The 22,429-nt window shown below is 28.7% G+C and overlaps 1 protein-coding gene across 2 annotated transcripts; it reads right to left on the minus strand.

Moving 5' to 3' along the window:
• Positions 1-7,753: 7,753 nt before the first annotated feature.
• Positions 7,754-19,305, minus strand: LOC129909077 (forkhead box protein biniou). 2 transcript variants are annotated; one of them, XM_055986027.1, is made up of 4 exons: positions 17,965-19,305; positions 12,302-12,578; positions 11,952-12,231; positions 7,754-8,079 (listed from the first exon to the last, which is right to left on the minus strand). In XM_055986027.1, exons 1-4 carry the CDS (start codon positions 18,861-18,863, stop codon positions 7,865-7,867), a joined length of 1,671 nt encoding a protein of 556 aa, XP_055842002.1. In that variant the 5' UTR covers positions 18,864-19,305; the 3' UTR covers positions 7,754-7,864. The 2 variants fall into 2 exon arrangements, with proteins under 2 accessions (XP_055842002.1, XP_055842001.1); XM_055986026.1 differs by having other exon boundaries at positions 12,290-12,578.
• Positions 19,306-22,429: the final 3,124 nt, after the last annotated feature.

Consider the following 22,429-nt stretch of genomic DNA (forward strand, 5'->3'; position numbering starts at 1 on the left):
TTCATTCAACATTATCTACTAACATTCAGGAAATGTCGATATAAGTAGATAAATGTATATGTGTATCTGTATGCTCAATCTAATTATATTTTAAATGTCAATTTAACTTAAACTTCGTTAATACTATCCACCTTTTTATTGCCACCGGCCATTTTGGAAAATCCAATTAACAATCTTAACCTTTAAGGGCTCTATGTGCAAGTAACGTTAATACGTTATTTTGTTAACCTTTCATTATATCAAAGGATTAAAAAAAAAAAAAATGGAAACCATCCATAAATGATGATGGTCATCAGTGGGTGGTATATAAAATATTAATCGAAGTTAGTTTGCCTAAGTTCCAAATTGTCAGTGTGAAAATGCCCAACTGTCTGCCCAGAAACTAAGATAAACATTTCAAAACGTCTTAACCAAATTGATGGAGGCATAATGAATTTACCAAAACACCTGAACAACAACACAGGAGTCCTTTTGTCAAACCCATATTCAAACCCACTTCAAATGGCCTTTAACAAAAAAAAAAAAAAAATCAATAATTCATTCATGAAAATTTCATGAGGAATCTGATGAAGAATTCTATACCAAAAAGAAAATCCATCAAATATCAGAAAAGGTGTGTTAATGACAGGGAAATAAATTTATCTCAAAGAACAACACACTTGAAACTTTAAAATAACTTTCAAAGGACCCACGCACTTTTTTTTTGATAGGTTGACAAAAATTAATTTTCAAAGAAATTAATATTTCTTTCACCTTTTTTTTTCCTTTATTTTGACTGAATAAACATGGAAATTCGGGAATATTTTTGTAGTTCACCTATCATAACAATTTTGAGCCCGCAGAAGAACAGATTTGAGCTCAGAATTGAGAGATGTGTGGTCGTTGTTATTTCATACTGAATCGACCAATTGGAAGAAGGCTGGACATTTTTCTGGATGCTGCTGATGGTCTTTTATTGAATTCGGTGTTTTTTTTCGCCTGGGCATTGTCCTATCTCTGATTGAAAATATCCATTGTCTCTCGTGTGAAGGTGACAAAAGTGTCCTTTTGTGTTGTGATGTTGTTTTTCTGACTCTGGTTAAATCCCACAACGCAATGTTTTCTTTCCATAAACGCATAATTCTCTGCGTCAACATTGCACTTGACAATGGCCACTGGGAAGGTGGGAAATCCTAATGGGACAACGACCACTGCACCTTAGAAAGGATTCATGCAAATAAAACATGTGGTCGTGGTGGTAAGAAAGTCGTATTAACTTTTTAAGGCGTGCTAATCCCGATTATCCTTCGGATACCTTTTTTTTTTTCTTTAATGCATTCAAATGTTTATCAGTAAGAATTGGCCAAGGCAAAAGGTGTATGGAAATTTTTTTGGTCAGATACAAAGATCTCAAATCGAAGATATATAGGATCGCATAGAGATGATCGTTCTGAGCTGATGACTGCTTGATGGGATTTTGAACTATATAATGGAAATATAATTGGACTTGTATTGGCTTCGAATTATATCGGCTTTTGTAGAGTATAATCGTCTCAATTACAAACAAGAGAGAGGAGAGTGCGGTACACTTAATGAGGTCAATAAGATAAGATGGATAAGTTAAGTGAGATTAGTTTGAGATAGTATCGGAAATAAATTAGGGATTTTAATTTATAAATTTACAAAATATTGAGTTGTAGACATCCAATTTTAAAGACTTGTAATTTATATCTAACAGTTTGGTAAGAATCATGACCTTGTTCATATAAGTTCAAATAAGAATAACTGTTAAATGTAGGTAGGTACCTATGTATATAAAATATAATTATATTGCATGCCTATTCAGAATTCAGATAAACTCTTACTAACCATTCTTTTTTGTATTAGAAATTGAATAACAGCCAAAGAACGCAACAATTAAAAAAAGATACAAATTTTGACACAAAATGTTTGAAATTTCAAAATGAATATTTTTTTGTTTTCACACTTCTAAACTTCGGGGAACAATGAAATGTAAAAAAAAGTCCTGTTAATAATTTTTATGATGTCAAAAAATATCAAATAACCTTAAAAATCGATAAGTAAAAGAAAAATTGTAAAGTAAACAATATAAAAAATTAATTGATACAAATTTTAAACAGAACTTTAGAATTTGGTACTTTTTAACATATCTCAGTAGCTACTCTTTGTGCCAGCATAATTTTAGCATAGGAGAACTTGGTACTTTTTTTAATAGTTATGATTTTGTTGTGATTGATATTTCACAAAATAGTTAATTTCTTTTAAATCCAAAATTATTTTTTTTTAATTTTTCTAACTTTTTAAATATAGGTATGTCTAAATTATTATTACTTAAGCAATTTCGTACAAACATTTTCGTAAATAACGTTTCTATGGCAGGTACCGTAAGTTAACGGTTCAAAAATATATTTTTTATTTCAAGGAGGATCCTATGTGCAACAGTACCTACATATGTATACAAAAAAAAATCGAAATTCTTTTTTTTTTATTTTGTACTCCGAAAAATCGATTGCTAGACACCTCTAGAATAAACACACTAAATATGAGCTTTTTATATTAATGGGAAGGTCCTCCGCTTCCCAATTTTCCATCAAGCTTCTACTAAAAAAAAATCATTTTTTTATTAATTGACTTTTTAAAAAATTTCTTTACATATTCTTGTAGGAAATTGAACGTTCTACAAAAAAGGGCTTATAAACTTTTTTGTTTATCTAACCGTTTAATAGATATTTGAGGTCCGAAAATCGAGAAAATTATTAAAAATTAGTTTTTTGTTCTTAATTTTGTAACAAATTGAAAAATTATAATAATCAAACGCGCAAGACATATTCTTGTAGAAAATAGATTGTTCCACAAAAAAGGTCTTATTAAATTTTTTCATTAATCTAACCATTCTAAAGATATTCGAGGTAAAAGTTAAAAAAAATTATAAAAACTTAAATTATGAGCCGTATGCATTGCGATTTGGATACGAATTAGTGATGGGAACTATCGAATGATTTGAAATATCGATAGTTAGTAACTGAATGATTTGAACTATCGAATAGTTCATTCATTCATTCATTCATTCATTTATTCATTCGAATAAAAACTATCGAACAAACTATCGAATAAACTATCGAATAAAAAGTATCGCATAAAAAAACTATTCAAATGAAAAAACTATCGTATAAAAAAAGTATTCAAATGAAAAAACTATCGTTTAAGAAAATTATTTGAATGAAAAAACTAACGTTTAGAAAACTATTTGAATGAAAAATTTATCGTATAAAAAAAAACTATTCGAATGAAAATAGTAACTAAATGAATGAATGAATATATGATTTAAAACTATCGAATGAATGAACATTTTACAACTATCGAGTTTGATAGTTTATATTCGATAGTTCCCATTACTAATACGAATATCTTCTATACGGTTAAAGCAATCAATTTTATGTCAATAAATCATTTGTAGAACGTCTAAGCTCCTACAAGAATATATCTTGCTAATTTAAAATTAAGGAATTTTCAGTGAATTGGAAAATTTTTAAAAGTAATAAATGTTTTTATAATTTTTTTAATTTTGACCTCGAATATCTTTAGAATGGTTAGATTAATGGAAAAAAATTAATAAGACCTTTTTTGTGTTGTTTATTAAATACGTTAAATACTAACGTTAAAAATTACATAAAAAAAATACTTAAAACTAAATTTAAATACATAACAAAATTTCAATTTGTTACAAAATTAAGAACAAAAAACGAATTTTTAAGGATTTTCTCGATTTTCTTTCCTCAAATATCTATTAAACGGTTAGATAAACGAAAAAAGTAAATAATGATTTTTTTTTGTAGAAGCTTGATGTAAAAATGGAAAATTGCGAAACGGAGGACCTTCCCATTATTATAAAGAGCTCATATTTGGTGTGTATATTTTAGAGGTGTCTAGCAATCGATTTTTCGGAGTACAAAATCAAGAAAAAAAATTCTCTAACGGTAAAAGTCTTAAAATTGCTTAGAATTTTAAAGTTTTTATAGCATTAATAAAAAAAATATTTAATTAAACTTTATCAATTTAATTTTATCATTTACCTTATTAAAAACAAAAAAAAAGGTTAAAAATTGTTTTTAAAATAAAGGAAATACCTTTTAAAATTGTCTTATTATCCAAACAAATTATGCCACTTATTTTCTTGTACCTATAACAAAGAATTTAAAAAAAAAATTTAATTTAGTTATCGTAAAAAAAAAAACAGTTTTTTTTTTTTTTAATTTCAAAATTAAAAAAAATTGTTATATTATTCTTAAGAAATAATTAATTGACAGTTAAAAGATAACATTTTAAACAAATTTATCAACCTGTTTTACAGAAATAGGTATAATAAGAACAAAAAAGACAAATAAACAAAAAAACAAAAATCGAACACCGAGAGTTTGAAGATTTTTGTATACATTTTGCATTATGATACTCAGACATATCGTCTAGATCGGTTATTTAAGAGAAAATCCGACATCAAGAAAACAGAACACAGAAATTCTGGGCCCACTTTTTCAAAACTTACCCTATATATTGCTATAGTACCTATGTAATATCGCAAGTGATATCTAATAATTTTTTTTTTTAAATGATTTTTTTTTTAAATATGTTAGGTCTAGGTATGTCGGATAATATTATTTCCTTTTTATTGGCATTCTAATTTTTTTGGCACCAGAAAAGATTACTCCGAAAACAATAATTCATATAATCATATACCTACCTAATTTTTAACCGTTAGGAATTAAAACGAAGGTTCTTGTCTTTGATAAGGTTCTTATCCTGGATAAAAGTGTATACAAGAACCTATTTTAGTTCAAATGAAATCATAAAAAGTGTGTTTGAAAATACAGATGGCGGTAAATCTACATTCCTTCAGAATATAATAGTATTTTGTTTAAATAATAAGATTTATAACAGTTTGTAAAACATCAATGAAATTTTACAACAGATTTAATTGTGATGTAGTTTGGCAGGGGCAGCATTCTGCCCGCCAATAAGTATACTTTGAATAAAGAATGATTTTTTAAAGTCGTAAGATTATTTTTTAATGGCGATTAACTGTTATAAACTAAACTGGCATAAATGGTCATATTTTTATTTCTTCTATCACAGAGAAATTTTTAAATTTGAATAAAAGTAGTTACACTTTAATTATAAAAAAATTATTTGAATAAATCATTTAACCCTATCGGTACCAGCGTTATTCTTTGAAAACGCAGATATATATATTATCTTTGAAAATTCGTAAAAAAATATTCCATTAAATAATTTTTTAAGGTTTCGATGGCTTAATTGAAAGATAATAATGCCTAGTTACTGGATTAGTACAAAAAGTTAGTCACATATCATACTTTTAATTTTTTTTTATTGAAATAGGGACTGAAATCCACATTCCGAAAAATGTGCCAGTATTTTGTTTTTATTCAAAAGTAAGAAAAAATAAAGAAATATTCCTATTATTTGTTTGACCTATCTTTTGGAAGTTAAAAAAGAAACATAGAGGGCTCTCATTCTCAAGCCATTTTTCATAGTTGGAAGAAAAGTTTCATTATATTTTTGAAGATAATTGTATGATCTATTATGTTTTACTAATAATAATACTTTTAAATACCTTTCTACGTTTAAAAGCTATAAGTGGAAGTTCCATATTTTCGACATTTGACTTTGAATGTTATAAAACGGTCATAATTAGCTTATGAACTTTTGGGTAAAAAAAAAAACATAGTTCCATTTAAAAACCTCTGCTTACATTTATTCCGTAGTAGAGCCAGACATTTTTATCCTTGAAAATAATTATAATATTACCATTATATGAATCAGGGAATCAAAACAGTTAAAAAAAACCATATTAATCATATAAAAAGACTTGAAACAAAATATCTTATCAAATTGATGAATCCATTCTTGGCTAACATTGAAATTATTAATAGGTGTGTTTTTTTGGGTAGCAGACATATTAAATCACCAACAAAAACACGTAGCAGATAGAATAGTGAAAAAACTAATTCTCTAAGCTGAGCGGTAGTGCAAAGAATAAAATTTAAAAAAAAGTACGTATACACCACATTGACCACAATTTTGGTATTTTCTGCCTTTTGATTGTTTTATCATTTTTTTTTTAATATTATTGACCACATATTTAATGTTTAAAGCATATATTTTATATTTTAATATTTATTATTTCAGACTGTAGTTACGGGGAGACGGGTACACACCCCTACTAACAATTTTGCTTCCATAATGCTTTACAAAAGCAACAATTGCATCTGTAAAGCTTTATAGAACCAAAATTGTTTGTCGGGACGGGCCACTTAAAGTTGCCGATTGAAAATGAGGTTAGTTCGTTTTTAACACAAAATCATCCATAATAAAGTGTGTAGAAAGAAAAATTATATATTAAATGAGCCTTTTGAATTGTTTCAACTTTAAGTTATTGTGGTTCAAAGTTTAATTAATTCTTACCCAAGTAACAATTTTACTTGCATAAGGTCCATTTTGTTCGATTCGGCAAGCTATAGTTGGCATACGTTTAGTTTAAGGCTTACTAACGCAAATCATCCATTTTGGAAAAAAGGAGGTCTCCATAAGGCTATCCCGAAATGTTAAGAAGAAGCCTTGTAAATATAAATCAAAGAAGACCTTCATAAGACCTGTTTGGACCGTTCAAAAGAAGCCTTCTATTTTCAAGTGACAGAAGGCTTTTATAAGACCTGTTCCAAGAGGTTCTTGTAAGTATGCAATGTTTTCATCTCTCAAGTATGCAATGTTTTTCACCAATAAGTATGCAAAGCTTTTATCCTGCAGATATGCAATGTTTGTAACACTTTAGAAAAAAACATTGCATTTTTATGTGAGGTTTCAATTAGCTCCCTTTTTGCCACTCATCTTTAATATTCGAGTAGGTCTACTGGTAAGGTGCTGGCTTGGTATGCAGAGGTACGTGGGATCGATTCCTGGCGGGGCCATTTGTGAAATTAAAAAAAAATGTGTTCTTTTTCAATTAATATAAAATTCTTCCCATTTCAGAACGACAGGAAAAGCATTGACATGGCCAAAAAAGAAGAAAAAAAAAAAAAAATTCAATAAAATCTTTTTTTTTGTTTTATTCATAAATTCAACATCTTATAACAACCTCCATAAGGCCTTATTATAATATCTAATGCAAATGATAGTTTCCTTAGCGAAGCTATAGCTTCCCTAAAATGTTTCATTGTTTTGTAAAAAGGCCTGCATAAGGTCGTTTTACGCTGTTCGTCACAAGCTATTAGCTTGTGGATTGCCTGTGGAGGAAGGTCTTGGGAAAATTCAGTAATGTGCGCCAAAATGATTTGCATAAGACTTGTCCTTCTTCTTAAACAAGTCAAAAAATAGCTTGCATTGACCCTTATGAAAGCTAAATTCTACTTGGGTATCTGGTGGGGATAAGATGACGTTTAGTGAAATTTCTAGGCAAGCTCTGTAGGAATAATCTATAACTTCTTTTCTTAATTATTTGAACGTTAAATAAGTCACACATTTTTGTAGTTCATATAGATGCAAATTTTTAGCAAATATTAAATTTACACAAGTAGAACAAGTGCAAATAAAATTATAAAAATTGAAAAACTTTAATTTTATTTCTATTTTATTGATATTTTCACTGTAATGCATTATATTAAGCCTACGTTAAACGTTTTTAATTAAATTAACTTATAATTATTTATATTTTTTTTTTATTATTTTTGTTTTTGGTACATATTACTAACTGTACAATAAATACGGTTTTATAATAATTTAATTCTAAAAGAAATACTTATATGAGATACAATATTGTAGTGAATTTTTGGATAAATTACAATTTTCTTATTTAATTAGAATACTTTATGGGTTCAAAGTAAGTTGCTGGTGCAGATATATTCAATGAACTTTGGTGATGTAACGGTGGAGTTGACATTGACGATGGCGGGGTTATTGGTGGTAAGTACACAGTTTTGCGATCAATTAATGAACTGCTAGAAGGTGAACTTGTTGGTGTTAGGGATGACATCGAAGGTATTTGAGATAATGACATCGAACGAATTCCTGAAATTGGAAATAATAATGAAATTATACAAAAAGTAATTTATAATGGAAATGATAAAAAAATCTAAATAAAAATAGTTTAAGAAAGGAAGGGTTTGTTTCAGAAAATGTGTGGCTACTGAAATTTTTATTTGTTGTTTTTCAATTTTGTTTTGTTTTTAATTTTCAAAAAAAAAAAATCAAAGGCTAACAACCCCCTTTAAAAAAAAAGGTGCATTATAAAAATTTCTATCCAGGAATGTTGTTATTAATGTTTTTTCATAAACCAAGTTATTTAAAAAAAATACAAAGAAACCGTTATTTATCAATAAATTGTTATAGTTTTTTTTTTCAAATAAATGAATTTTTCTTTTGAATGACTTAGAAAAATGTTTTTCTAGTGTTTTATAAGAAATTTCAGTATCTTCAAGACTTGCCTTGATTTCTCATTACATATGTGAAAAACTAATATTTTTAACGTTTTGGCATTTTTGAAAACGCATTTTCATTTTAAGTTACTCTTAGAAAAACAAAAATTTTAAATTGTTTAATCTAACTTCTACATAGGCAACTTTTATGTACATAGGTATAGTTCTAATATTTTAACAAAAAGGTGTGACCGTGAACACGGAAAAAACAAGCTAAAATCAAAGAATCTGTTTTTAATTAAATAGATTTCCTCATGGTTTTTTTTGCCAAGAAGGCTTCCGTCTTAAATTAAGCGGACAGAAACCTTCTGAATTTCTTATTGAATGATTTAACTGAAAAGAATCCATTTAATTAAGAAAATCTTTTTATTATTAGATTCTAAAACAGGTTAATTTAATACTGGAGAAAATAATTAAGATAGTAGTTAGTCAGCAACTGGTGCAATATTTGAGCCAAAATAAACTGATAACCTTATACCGGCACTCAAAACTCAGTGATGTACCGAGGATTGCAGCTTTATAATAGCTTACCAACAAACATAAAAAATGAAACAAATTTGTTTAAACTAATGTAAAAAACGCAACGTATAATATGTTCGACGTTGATTTAATGTTGAAAAAACTGACATGAAACATCTTGAAATCAAAATTGAAACAACGTAATAATTTTTTTTATTTTTGTCGGACTTTAGCTTTTGTTGCATTTTATCACCTATATTTCCAACAGTGAGATAACATGATGGTAAACCATTTTCTATTTTTAAATAAATTGATGCGTTTTTTTCAAAGTTGAAACAACTTTGATTTAAAGATATTTTATACCGGCAAACAACTTTAAACTAACGATGTTCTACTTTGATTTCAAAATTTTCGTCTTCAACGCAAAATCATTCCGAAATATAGTTGAATCAACGTAGTTTGCGTTGAATTTAAGTAGTTTTTTCCCTCAGTGACATACCTACTTTAAAAAAAAACTTTTAACAGAACTTGTAAAAGCCGAACAATTTATATTTTAATGAACAAGTCATTTTATAACTACTTATAAAGATACCTACCTATTAAGACAATTAAATTTAAAGGATTTCAATTTAAAAAGAAAAGTTTAGAGCACCAAAATACAATACGTTTTTTCTTCTGATTGAATTAACCAAAATCGATTTGTTTTAATATGAAAATTTGCATGCACATAGAATTGATTATAAATCTTTTCATTTTTACTAAAATTACATGAAGTTCATTTTAAATTGAATAAAGTTTAAACTTGTTCCATTTAAGAAATAATATTTTTTAGTAAAGAATAAATGGTAGATACATAAAGTAAGCAACATCTTTTATTTTTAAATGCCTTTTTCTCCTTTAACATATGGTTTTATTACTGCTGTCTGGCTAAGACATAATAATGTGCCAAATGTCGGAACTTTTCAAAAGTGAAAAATCTGTTTTACTGAAGTAAAAAATTCAAATATCGAAAAATTTGTCAATTTTATTACACTGGTCGGCAAAAAAACAAAAAAAAGTCGGGAGCAAGAACTCTGTAAGGTGATTTTAATTAACTTGAGTGCGTTGAATTCAAAACTGTTAACAGATTTATTTCATCACGTCTAGTTTTTGAGCTCTGCTTATCACTATTTTCGCTATAAAGTTCCAAAAAAACTAATCTTCAATATTTTGCCTTTTTTATACAAATCAGGAATCCAAAACTGGAATTTACTTCAAATCTGCTTCAAAAAAACCAGAAGTTCACTAAACAACCAAGATTTTGAGATATCATAAGTTTCTATACCAAATATCTTTTAGAAAAAAATAGTTTTGAAAAAAAAAAAAAATAATAATCATATTTAAGATGATAAAATATGGCTTTTGGAGATTGCATAAGTAGTTTTGCAAAAAAAAATTAATGGTGATGAAATTCAACGCCAAAAGTATCAACAAAATGCGTTTTTCACCTGTTGATATGCAAATATTTCGAAAACGTGACGTGCCAGAAAAAATTTGACTTCGGATTCGAAATCAGCACACAAAAATCCTTTAGAAAAGTATGGTTTGGTTTAAGCTCTATTTTCGTTGCCTACCAGTGTTATCATTGTTTATTTAAATTTTTTTTTTAATAACAATAGGAATTGTTGCAATTTTGTATTGCCTCCAATATTATCCGAAATTAAACTTGAGTTTATTGCAACAATAACATTAACTCTTTTTCCGGCAAAACAAAAACCCAAACTAACAATAGGAACTATTACCAGTGAGCTTATGGTTCATATAAGGGTGTGCATAATAGCAGGTGCAAATAGGAAAGGTTTTGATTTCTTTCGGAACGAGTGAAATAAGTCGTATCAAAATGTCACAGGACATATTTCGCATTGTTCTTATACTATTTTGTTACTGGTTTTATGTTCATCAGCAGTTCATTTCTTTTTATTAACCTGTTTTCAATTTTTAATGCGAAAAAAAAGATGCATATAAATATTTAGACTAAGGTCACTGTCATTCAAGTTTTTTGATTAAATAATGCGAGCTAGTAGCTTGTTTAACATGTGTTATTAAAACAAATACAAATCGACCGTAAAATAACATTGTTCTCGTCAATTTAGAGAAATTATTACAAATCTTAGTCTTAATACATATGGTCATTAAAACCTTAAAGATCCAGAACTAATCGGTGAAGACCAAGGGTCTGTTAAAACCTGATCGTTCATAACTTGAACATCAAAAGCATCACCATTGTTATTTCGTTTCGTTAGTCTTATTAACACCCAAATATTCTTTCTTATGATCAAATCTTTTCATTAGCTTTGACTTACTGACCAAAAGTGACACCCGGGTATAACTTCAAGAAAATGTTAATCCCTATTACGTAGGTACCTACTCACAACCAATTAATAAATTACATCTATAGAAGATTAAAAACCAACAAACGATTTGAATTTAGAAACAATTAAATACGAATCAATGGTTTTCCCATAAAAAAGCTTAATGAACACATTAGAATAATTGCCTTCGGTCACTCTAACGCACTTGTATCATATTTCTATATCATCGAAAATCATTTTGGTGTCCAAGAAAATCTCCTTCTTTTAAATTGATCTGTCTATTCTAATTAACAAGCATTTTATAAGACCCCACATAAACAACTCAAACAAATCGTCTGAATGGTACTTGAAAAGTGTAATAAACTGTTTTGGTCCATCAAACATATGGATCGTCTCGTCTTCGTCGCAGACGAAGTTTTTATGACTTATGCATTATTACAGCCTAACACATGTTCCCCCAAATCATAAGTGCAATCTTTTTATCATCTCACTGTAGAGGGTATATCTGCCCATTTTCATGGACCGCTCTTCAACCATCAACGAGAATTTATAAGAAGAAAAGATATACGCCGATCTTTTCGTCGGTGTCGGTAGTTTTTGAACTGTCTGAAGACCAAAAAAGCCCTTTTTTCTGATGATTTCTACTCCTACTTACCGTTGTCAATGTTGTACGAACTCGTTGTGTACTGGTAGTTGGCATAATCCAGGCCCGGATTTGTACTTTGCATCGAGCCCGACGCCGACGATGTGGGTGGCGGAGGTGGTGGTGAAGAGTTGCCATTATGCAGTGCTGCCGCCGCACTATGATGTGCGGCAATATTCGAATACTGAGGCAGAGCTGATTGAGGATGATTCCATGCTTCCGAAGCAAATGCTGGTGGGGTTGAATATTCATAGGAGGTGTAACTTTGTGGAGCATAAAAATTTGGATTATCCTAAAAAACAAATAAAATAGAAACAAAAATTAAAATACTATTTCAGAAATGTACAAACCCTCCAATTCACCATTGAGCCATTATCGTAAGGTGATGGTGAGTAGAATCCATTAGCAGCGCTGTAAGGTTTCATTTTCAGCTTTGACCGATAACCTCGTGGTCGTCTTCTTAGACTTCCCTCATCTTCAAACATATAAGCAGAGTTTTGTTCAATTGTCCAATAGTTTCCTTTGCCAGGTTTTCCCACGCCCATGCCTTTGGGTAATTTTTTGAAACATTCATTGAGGCTTAAATTGTGACGGACGGAGTTCTTCCATCCCACGTATGGACCACGAAAGAATTCAAATCTGCAAAATCATAAATGGTAATTTAATATTTTTTTTTAATTTTTACAAAAACAAACAATCAATTGGGACAGACAAAAAAAAAAGATTTCCGGTTTCAAGTTAAATTTGTGATTTAATTGCCAAAAAAGTCGCGCTTAAAACATGGGAGATTGCTCCAGACAATAGATAAATAAACAAATAAATTTTGTATAGCGGATGACTATAAATTGACCAGATCTGAGTTTATTATCCATTAAAGTATGGAAAAAATGTAAGCTGATATTTTCAAAATAAAATTTTATGTTAAAGAGTGATGAAGGGTTCTCACAATATTCAGGTCAATACCCGGGATTTTCGCGATTATTTACGCAATAGATGGAAATATCATGGAATCAAATGTTCTTTCAGAACATAAATTAGCAAAATTGTTATACAGACAATCGTGGGATGATTTCAAAATCTTAAATACACTTTGTTTTAAGACTTTGGGCTTAAACAATTGTTATTAGTAATGAGGCTTGAGGATAAGTTTTTTAAAACTAAATACATTAATTTCTTAATATGATTTATTTTCAAAGTGGAACCAAATGCTACCAACGTTTAATACCATTTAATTAAACATATACATTTTGTTGTTATCGTAAATTTTGTCGACTAGAGGCGAAAGACATAGCTAGGTTATTATTATTTTTTTTTTATGCTTTCGGGTATAATTTTTTGTCAAAGCTCAACAATTTTTCTCAAACTCTGGCATAACTTTTGAGAATTTTGACTCATCATGGTAAATTCAGTTTTGGCAATTTTACCAATTTGTTTAAAATGTGCAACTTTCAACTTCAAAACAATAACGTTTCGATAGGATAAAACTATGCAAACGGCAGACTTTACAAAACAATTAAAATCTTGAATCGACTGTAATTTTTTATAAAATAATTTTTTGTGTAGTGCTGAATTTAAGAATTCGTCTGTTTACATGTTTTGAAAGTATAATCCTGATTTCTTGAATGTGCACAATGCACTCTCTTTCCACATACATATTTATTTATATTCTGATACGAACGTATTTTCGGAAGACATTTCATATTTCTAGAACATTCATAAAATCTACGTAATTTATTTGTTAGACAAAAAAAAACTTAAAATCACATTTTTATAACGGACAAAATTTTAAAAAATAGTAAGATTAAATTAAACTTTATGGCTTATTCCAAATGTTTAGACTGCTTTATTCAAACTATTTGAAAAATGAAATCCAAATTATCTTCTGATTAACTCTTCAAACTTGTTTATCACAAAAGATATAATTTGTTGTGATATAAATTTGATCATGTGAAAATATTTTGATATTTTTTTTTCACAAACCAAGAACCGCGAATTCTGCGTGAAGCTGTGAAGGCTTCGAAAAAAAAAAAATCGAACTCGAGATAACAATTTTACATGACATTACGATGAGGGAGAATGCCAAAAAAGTGGGTCAGGCAATTCTGTCTGTCTGTCTGTCTGTGTGAACCTCGAACTACTGCCTAAACTAATGGAGCGATTTTTTTCAAACTTGGTAGTTAACAGTTTTGGGCGATTCCCTAGAGGACAAATTGTAATTTTTTTTAGGACCGAAACTAACGGTACCTGTCATACATACAACGAAAATAGAAAAGCTATTTTTTTTTGAAAACAGCTCTAACGATTTTGATTAAAAATTTTTGTGTGTAGTGTTACACATAAGAGCCAATTTTTAAATAAAAAAAATATTTTTTGTACCGTTATTAATGGTGCCTGCCATAGAACGGTTTTTTTCGTGATTTTTTTTAGTGATTTTCGATAGGCTGTATCTCAGTGAAAAATGATCACATCATGACAAATTAAAAAGCAGTTGAAAGCTCTATTCTTCTAGTTTTAGGATTTAATGTTAAAATATTTTCTTTCTAACGCGGTAAAATAGCTAAATCGTTGAAACTGTTAAAAAGCAAAAATTTTCCAATTTTTGTTTGTTTTTACTTTTCTCTTAAGAAAGTGGGAAAATTTTTTCTGATAAAATGATAATTATTTTTAGAAAGGCTATTTATTAGGCTTTAAGATTCATTTTGTTTCAAACTTCTACGATTTTTTTTTTTGAACTGCAATATCAGTCATCAAACTAAAAACCATACTTTTGACTTTGACTATCAATATCTCAACAACGGATCACTGTACAGAATATTCAAGGACAAATTTAAAAACTTCATTCAATTCTCTACAAAGAAATTAAGTTTGCTATGTTAAACAAAATGTTTTCTTATTTTTGAGATTAATTTAGAAAAGCTATCAAAATAGGCATTTTTACGGTTTTTTTTAGAAAATTTACCGCTATTTAATTTCCATGGGTGATAAGATTAAACTGAGGCTTAATTATTAAAGCTTAATATACCTGAAATTAATATGCAAATTTTCAGACTTATTCATCAAGCAGTTTTTCTGTTGTGAATGTTTGAATTTTTGAGATGAAATAAAACACCATATTTCTGCATGTCTAAATGACTTACTTCTTTGAACTTTTTTTATGATCCAAATCAAATTATTTTGAGTTTATTTGAACATTTTATTAATAAATATCGTTTAAGTTTTATATAAACCAAGAAAAAACAAAAAAAAATCAAAATTAGGAAAAATATCCAAAAATGGTATAAAAAGCTTTTTTTCAAAATTTAACTTTTTTTGAAAACTTTTAATTTTTACTAGGTTTATCTTAAATTTAAACGATATTTATCAATCAATTTTTTGGACTAGTGTATTAGAGTTATTTTAAGCATAAGAGCAAGTAGGTACATTCGACCCCAGTCGTGCTTTTCAAAAGGGAAAGGGAGGTTCTCCACATTCAAACGCTTAAATTAAGCTAGCCCAAGTGAAAAGTAAAATGATCCCACAAATGGGGCTGTGAAAAGTGAAAATCGTATCAAATATCACAATTTTACTTTTAGTGTTTCGATTTTCTGCTAAATGACAAAAAGTAGTTGTATCCTTTTTTGAAAAGTCAGTCATTAATGGAGTCTGTTATAAAAGATTAATATAGGTAATATGAAATTTAAAAATCTTTTAACAAGTAAGTCGATATTTGAGACTGTTCACACTGATCCATTTAAGTCTAATTGATACATTTTTATTTAATCTTGCATATAATTTCGGTAGAAGCATATTTTTTTTTTTTGCAATTTAATCACTGAACTTTTTTAATATTAAAAAATAAAAAAGGATAAAAAGGATTTGAAATACTATTTTCTTTTCTTCTTCTTGATATCTTTACTTCAACTAAAGTCTATTTGGCTTAATATGTCATAAAAGCGAACTAACACATTTGAATTTTTGAAACTTTCTATTATAATACCTTGTCATTTTTATGGTTAAAAGCAAAACCATAGCAGTACATGAACACTTGAATTCATGGTAACCGGACTTTGTTAAAAGTTATTGTTTTTTTCATCGAATAAAGATAATGTTGAGTAAAATTTGTACAACTTTTTCTACTAGTTTCTATCTGACTATAAGAAATACCGTTCAAAAATTTTGAGAATAAATCGTTGCATTTTTGTGGTATCTATTTCGTATTCTAATACAACTCAACATATGGTTCGGTGTACATGATTTGCCAATTTTGCTCCATTTATATTTCTGTTTTTTTAATCTAGAATGTAAGATTTTGCTAAAGTCATCATTTACAGCAGCAAAATCTGTAATTTTCTTTGAAAAAAGTAAAAATGTAATCGGACTTATTTCACCTTTTCTAATTACTTGCATTTAACATCCTGTGTGATCATTTTTTGATACAATGTTTATCAAGAAATTATAGAAAACGGATTTAAAAAAAAATAAAATGCACGACTGGGTCGCACGAACTTGCTCTTAGAGTTAAAGTTGCTTAAATTTTTAAGACTTTTTATATACAAATTTGGAAAAAAAAAATAAAATTCGTTTTTTAAAAAAATAAAATAAAATCTGAAATTAAATTGCCCTCCAAAACAAGTATGCAGTTTTGATTGATATACATATTAAGATGCGTTTTTAGAAAAAAAAATTTTCAAAATCATTAGTGTCGTTTTTAAAAAAACTAATTTTTTATAAATAATTTTTTAGAAAAAAAGTTTTAAAATAAAATTGGCATGCCATTTTGTAGAAATCACTAATCAACATCTTAAAACAAAATTTCAAACAAATTCAATGTCCCGTTTTCGAAAATTTGATTTTTCAAAAAAAAAAAATTTTTTTAAATCCAAAAATTATTTTTTTCAAAATTTTATTTTTGGCTTATATTAAAATTATATAAATGCTTCTTCACAAATAGTTTCGTTGTAATCGAATAATCGGTTTCGGAGATAATCGGATTTGAAAAAAAACGGTTCTATTGCAGGTACCGTTAATAATGATTTTCAAAAATAAATTTTTCCATTAGAAGATAGACCTTAGCTTTAAACTAACATTTGAATTTTTTAAACAAAATCGTTGGAGCCGTTTTCGATATATTTTAATTTTACTAAAATCGGTCTATGACAAGTACCGTTATTTTTGGTCCAAAAAAATTAATTCCAAAAACCCCTCTGGAGAGTTGCCAAATAACGCTACATACCAAGTTTGACATCAATCGGTCTATCCGTTTAGGCTGTAGCTTCGTTTACAGACAGACAGACGGACTTCCGGGACCCACTTTTTTGGCATTCTCTACCATCGTAATGTCATGGAAAAATATTATCTCAACTTTTTTTTATTGTACGAATGCATAACTTGATATATATAGTACCTACCTATATCGGAAGTAAAAATTAAAAACAAGAAGCATTAAAGTAAATTTCGAAAACAGAGCTCATCGTTAAAAAAAATGTTCGAAACTCTTCAAAACATTGTACACATTTAAGACAGTGATAAAAAGAAATCTTACCAATTCCTAAACACAACAAACATTAATTGACTAAATGGCTTTGAGTTTTTTAGCCAAATAAGAAGTTTCGGGACTTGAACAAAAAAAATTTTTATTGTTAACCAAAATGTTTAAATAACTGTTTCATTGTATTTATTAATAAACAAAATAAAATAAACATCCTAATAAATTTTGATTACCGTCGGCAACCCTGCCAAATAATTTACGATGGTAAAAATTTTTGTCTTCAATCGACTATTTCTGAAAACAGTGGTATTTTTTCAAATCTTAAAAAAATTATTGACATTACAACTATTTTTACTAAGATACAGAACTTTAAAAAAGTAAATTGTGACCAAAGTTAAAGGAAACTTCTGAAAGAATGAAATTCCGTCGGTTTTTCAATTCGTTAAAAAAAAAAACGCCATAAGTTGCATAAGGCTCAAAAAAACCTAACCTTATAAAAACATTTATAGAACCATATCCCAAATAATACTTTCTGCTTTTCATTGTAAATTTACTCACTTTTTTTGTAAATAACTATAAATTTCACTAAGTGTCAGTTTTCCACTAGGTGACTCCTTAATTGCCATTGCAATCATATTAATATAGCTCAAAGCTGGTTTCTCTGGTCTTCTTGCTCCTGACTTTTTCGTTGTATCTGCTGGAGTTGAATTTTGTTGTTGACTCTGTCCCAACTGTTCCGTTTGTCCATTAACCGACTTTGCTGGTGATGAACTATTTGAATAAGTAACCGAATCAATACAATTTCCTCCACTCGAACTAACATGTTGAATCCTCTGAATGGCCCCACTGGCTGCTAACATATCTGTAGTCGTAGTTTTAATATCCAAATTTTCCACTTCTTGACTGGAAATGCTATTGTTGTTGTTGTTGCTATTATTCGAGTTGTTATTGTTATTATTATGATAGTTATTTGAATTATTTATTGAATTTAAAACCGAACTACTTGGACAATATTTAATAGTCGATGTATAATGATTAATTTGCCCCAACGACGATGGAATCAAAATCGCTTTATTCGAACCATTTCCGTTGATGGAAAAATTACCCAAATTCATAGCATTTTCGATTTTCGGAACTGGAGACATATTTAATCCTCCAGTGGACATAAGAACCGATTGCGGACTACCGGAAGGAGTGGTGGACATCTGAACATGATGATGCTGATTGGTATAAGGCGAGGGAGTCTGTTGCATGTAATACTTTCGATCGAGATAGTTTATATTCGGTTTCTCATCGCACAATTCTGGAGAATTCTGATGCAAACGTAACGCGGATTGATCGTATTGCAATGGTTGGAAATTTGCGGTCGAGAGAATATTGGAAGGCAATCCCCGATAAATGGGATGCTGATGATGGGTCGCACCCGAATCGAGCATGTCTTCACTTTTAATCATCATTGAATAAATAGTAAATATTTATTTCTTTAAAAAAGAAGTAGCAATTTTTTTAGTCAATTTCAAAATTCCCAGATTTCCAAATTAAATTTAAACAAAAAAAATCCGAAAACAAAAAACAGGAGCCGTTTCCTACCGCACTGTACCGATTTTTTAAACTGACTAAAGCAAAAGTCTCTCGCAGTTACGCATGATACCATCCTTAAAGGCTTTAAAAAAATGAGATCTAGCGATCTGAAGATACACAGATTAAGATTGTATCTAGATACATTTTTTTTTTAAATGCGATTTGCATACAAGTGTGTGCGATGGCTGCGATCGATGATGGGGGTGTCTGTGCGCGCGGGATGCTAATTGGAATGGAACGTGTGTATCTCGAAGAACGATCTGTATAAAAACTGAGATTTTTAAAAAATGTATCTATGTATCTGTATAGCGCATTTGAGTTGTGTTCTAATTATAGATTGAGTTTTTTTATTTGAAATCGAATTGAGTTAAAATCGATGCCAATAGGATTTTTTTCGTTCGATTGCTATTTTGTCTTTTTCTGATACAAAATTAGAAAAATACAAAAAGTTGATACAAAAATTGAATATTGGAAATGCCATTCGAAAATTGAAGTTTTGTTATGACATTTGAACAATGTTTAAACAAATGACAAAGATATTTTTGAGAGGGAACTAAATTTTATTATTATGAGATTGAGATTGAACACTGCAACTATAGTTGGCTTGACACTGATTCAAAACAAAATTATTTATGAAGAAGAAAAAAATAATAAGTTTCCATGATTGATTGGAATTTGCAAATGTTGTTTACGTATATTGATTGTGAATGACGTCTTATGTATAAATGTAAGTGTGAGGGAGTGTGTAAGAACGTAACGTAAGAATCTTACATCTTATAGATATCGTAGGGTTTTAAGGTGATACCTTAAGGCTATGTTAGGACTAAGATATTTTTTTTTATTAAAATATAACCATTGGACTATTTTTGTTAGAATTTTTCGAATAGATCGAACTTTTATATGAACTGAAACTTTTTTTTTTTTTAATTTAAGAAAAATGTTCAAGTTTGTAAACTAGTTATTTGAAATTCACCAAAATAAAGAAACTGAATAAGTAGATAAATGTTAGGTGGAGTTTTGAGTTTTTTTTTTCCCCACAAAAATGTTGATCAGTTGAGTGTTTTAGAAAAAAAAACGATAAATGCAATATGGAACGTGTCCATCCGCCTCATCCTTTTCTATTTATCCTTTAATCAATGTTTGCACAGGTGCTCTTTATAGAGGAATAAATTAGAATTTACTGCTTTTTTTTATAAGAAAAGCAAATAAAAATAAATAAAAATAGCTTATTCTATGTCTTTTCTATTTAAAGGCTTTTTCAATAAGAATTTTAGTTTTATGTGTAGTGTATGGTGTTTAAAGCAAATTTAGTTTCGTGAATTACTGATGATGTTTAAATATTTCGATGAAGTTAAGCATAAAGCCCAGCAAATTAGTCTAAAAATATGGTCATGAAATCGCATTTTTCGAGGGACAGAAATTTTGTTGATGGAATGTGTTCGGGTGTATTTTCTTATCATAAAAGTCGATTAGTTGGGTTCCTACTTCTAATTACACTGGTCAACAAAGTTTTTGCCACAATAACCAAAATATGCATTAAACGCATTTGCTGGAAAGCAAATGCATGGAATAATGGAAATTAAGAATGGAAATCAATGCATTAAATCAGCTTCAATATTTTAGTTAAAATAGCTTATTTATATGTATGGTCAAAATGTCTGTAAGAAATTCTACGAATGTTGAAAAAAATAATCAATGCACACATTTTGCATTAATTTGCACAAATTTTGTATATGCATACAAAATATTATTGTAATTTTTTTTTTTTGCAACAAATATTATTTTTTAATTTCAAATACCTACATATTTTCAAAAAAAAAAAAAAAACGGAATGTTCAAAGTTCCTAGCGTTAAATTCAGGATTTTTAGGGTTAAATACAAGATGTCCCAGAAGTAATGGTTCAAACGAAATAATGCTGAAAAAGCAACTTTAGGGCTCTAAAAATTTTGTAAGTTTTTCATCGTTAATCCTTACGGTTCTCGATTAAATGCACTTTTTTGTGAAATTTCATTTAACAACCGATTAATTTTTGAACCTGTTCAAAAGAGAATACATTTTCAATAAAGCCTGAACTACATCAAAACACAAAGTCAAAAAAGTACAAAAAAGTAAACACGATGTTTTTTCGTCTTCCCCCTAGTAGCTTGTTTGTATATCTCCCTTTCATTTTAAAAAAGTATTCGATTCAAAAAGCTTGAACAAGACCAAGCTTTCAATTTTCACAAATTTAAAAAAAAAATACACTCAAACAATATTTTATATCCTTTCCGTTAGGTAGCTCTTCGATCACATAGTTCCTGTCATTTTGCGAAAAAAAGCTCTTTTGACAAACAATTGAAATTTCAAATACAGTCGATTCCCTATAAGTCGTGCTTCCTTTAGGTCAAATTTTCCTCTAACTCAAATTTTTTTACCGTTTTTAATGAAACCGACTGCAGCAAAAAGATTAAATAGATTCCTCTTAGTCGAATTTCCCTCTAACTCGAACCAATTTTCGTGTCCTGTGACGATTCGACTAAGATGGAGTTGACTGAAATTTGTTTAGGTACTTTTTCAATTTTTTTTTATTTGAAATTTAAAACTTCAAAAACAAAAGAGCTTTTTTAATTAATTTTTTTCCAATAGATGTCAGGTAAATATACATGTGATTTTTATATTTTGAGCTTTTTTTTACTTTTTGTACTTTTTTGACTTTGTGTTTTGATGTTTTGATGTAGTTTTTATAATAAAATTAATAAATAAAAATTATTTTTATTTTAAGTGGAGCGATTGAATATAATTATTCAATTTTAAAGTTTAAGTGACCTCAACTCTCAAGCGTTTCGCCCACTGTCGTACCTGGGCCCTGGGCGAAACACTTTGGAGTTGAGATCTTGAAATTGAACTTTAGAATTGAATTATGTAATATAGTTTTATTTTTAAAACCTAGAATTTTTACATTTTTACTTGCGATATAGGTACTATACAGGGTGTCCCACAGTCACCGCCCCAAATGAAAACCATGGATTCCTGATGTCATTTTAAGTCGAAAAACTTAAGAGGTAATTTTCTCGTTTTCGTCCCGTTTTCGAGTTACCACGGTTTTTATGATTTTTGTTCTCTTGTCCTTTAACTGGCCTTATCTTTGCCAAACTACGTTTGATTTGAAAGATTTTTTTTACAACAAATCAAGAATTTATTACAGTTTAAGTTTGTCTCAAAACTGTTTTTTCTGCGGACAACCGTTTCACCACAATTTTGCATCAAACACAATTTTCTTCGTTTTTTAACTTGTTTTTTACACTTTCATATCATTTAAGTCAAAAAAACACGTTAATGAGTATTAATTTTTTGTGCTTTTTATTAAAGCCCAGTTTATTTCCATAAAAAAAATAAGTTTTATTTCATAAAAAAGGCTACTGAAAGTAATTAAAAAAAACATAAACAAACTGAGTGAATAAA

Source organism: Episyrphus balteatus, chromosome 2 (genome assembly GCF_945859705.1).
Source record: "Episyrphus balteatus chromosome 2, idEpiBalt1.1, whole genome shotgun sequence".
In the NCBI taxonomy this organism is placed as follows: Eukaryota; Metazoa; Arthropoda; class Insecta; order Diptera; family Syrphidae; genus Episyrphus; species Episyrphus balteatus.

Coding starts and splice junctions, on each gene's coding strand:
- LOC129909077 (XM_055986026.1), bottom strand. CDS start 18,863: ATGATGATTAAAAGTGAAGACATGCTCGATTCGGGTGCGACCCATCAT. Junction 12,579..17,964: donor TATAGTTATTTACAAAAAAA/GTGAGTAAATTT, acceptor ATGATTTTGCAG/ATTTGAATTCTTTCGTGGTC. Junction 12,232..12,289: donor GCTCAATGGTGAATTGGAGG/GTTTGTACATTT, acceptor TTTGTTTTTTAG/GATAATCCAAATTTTTATGC.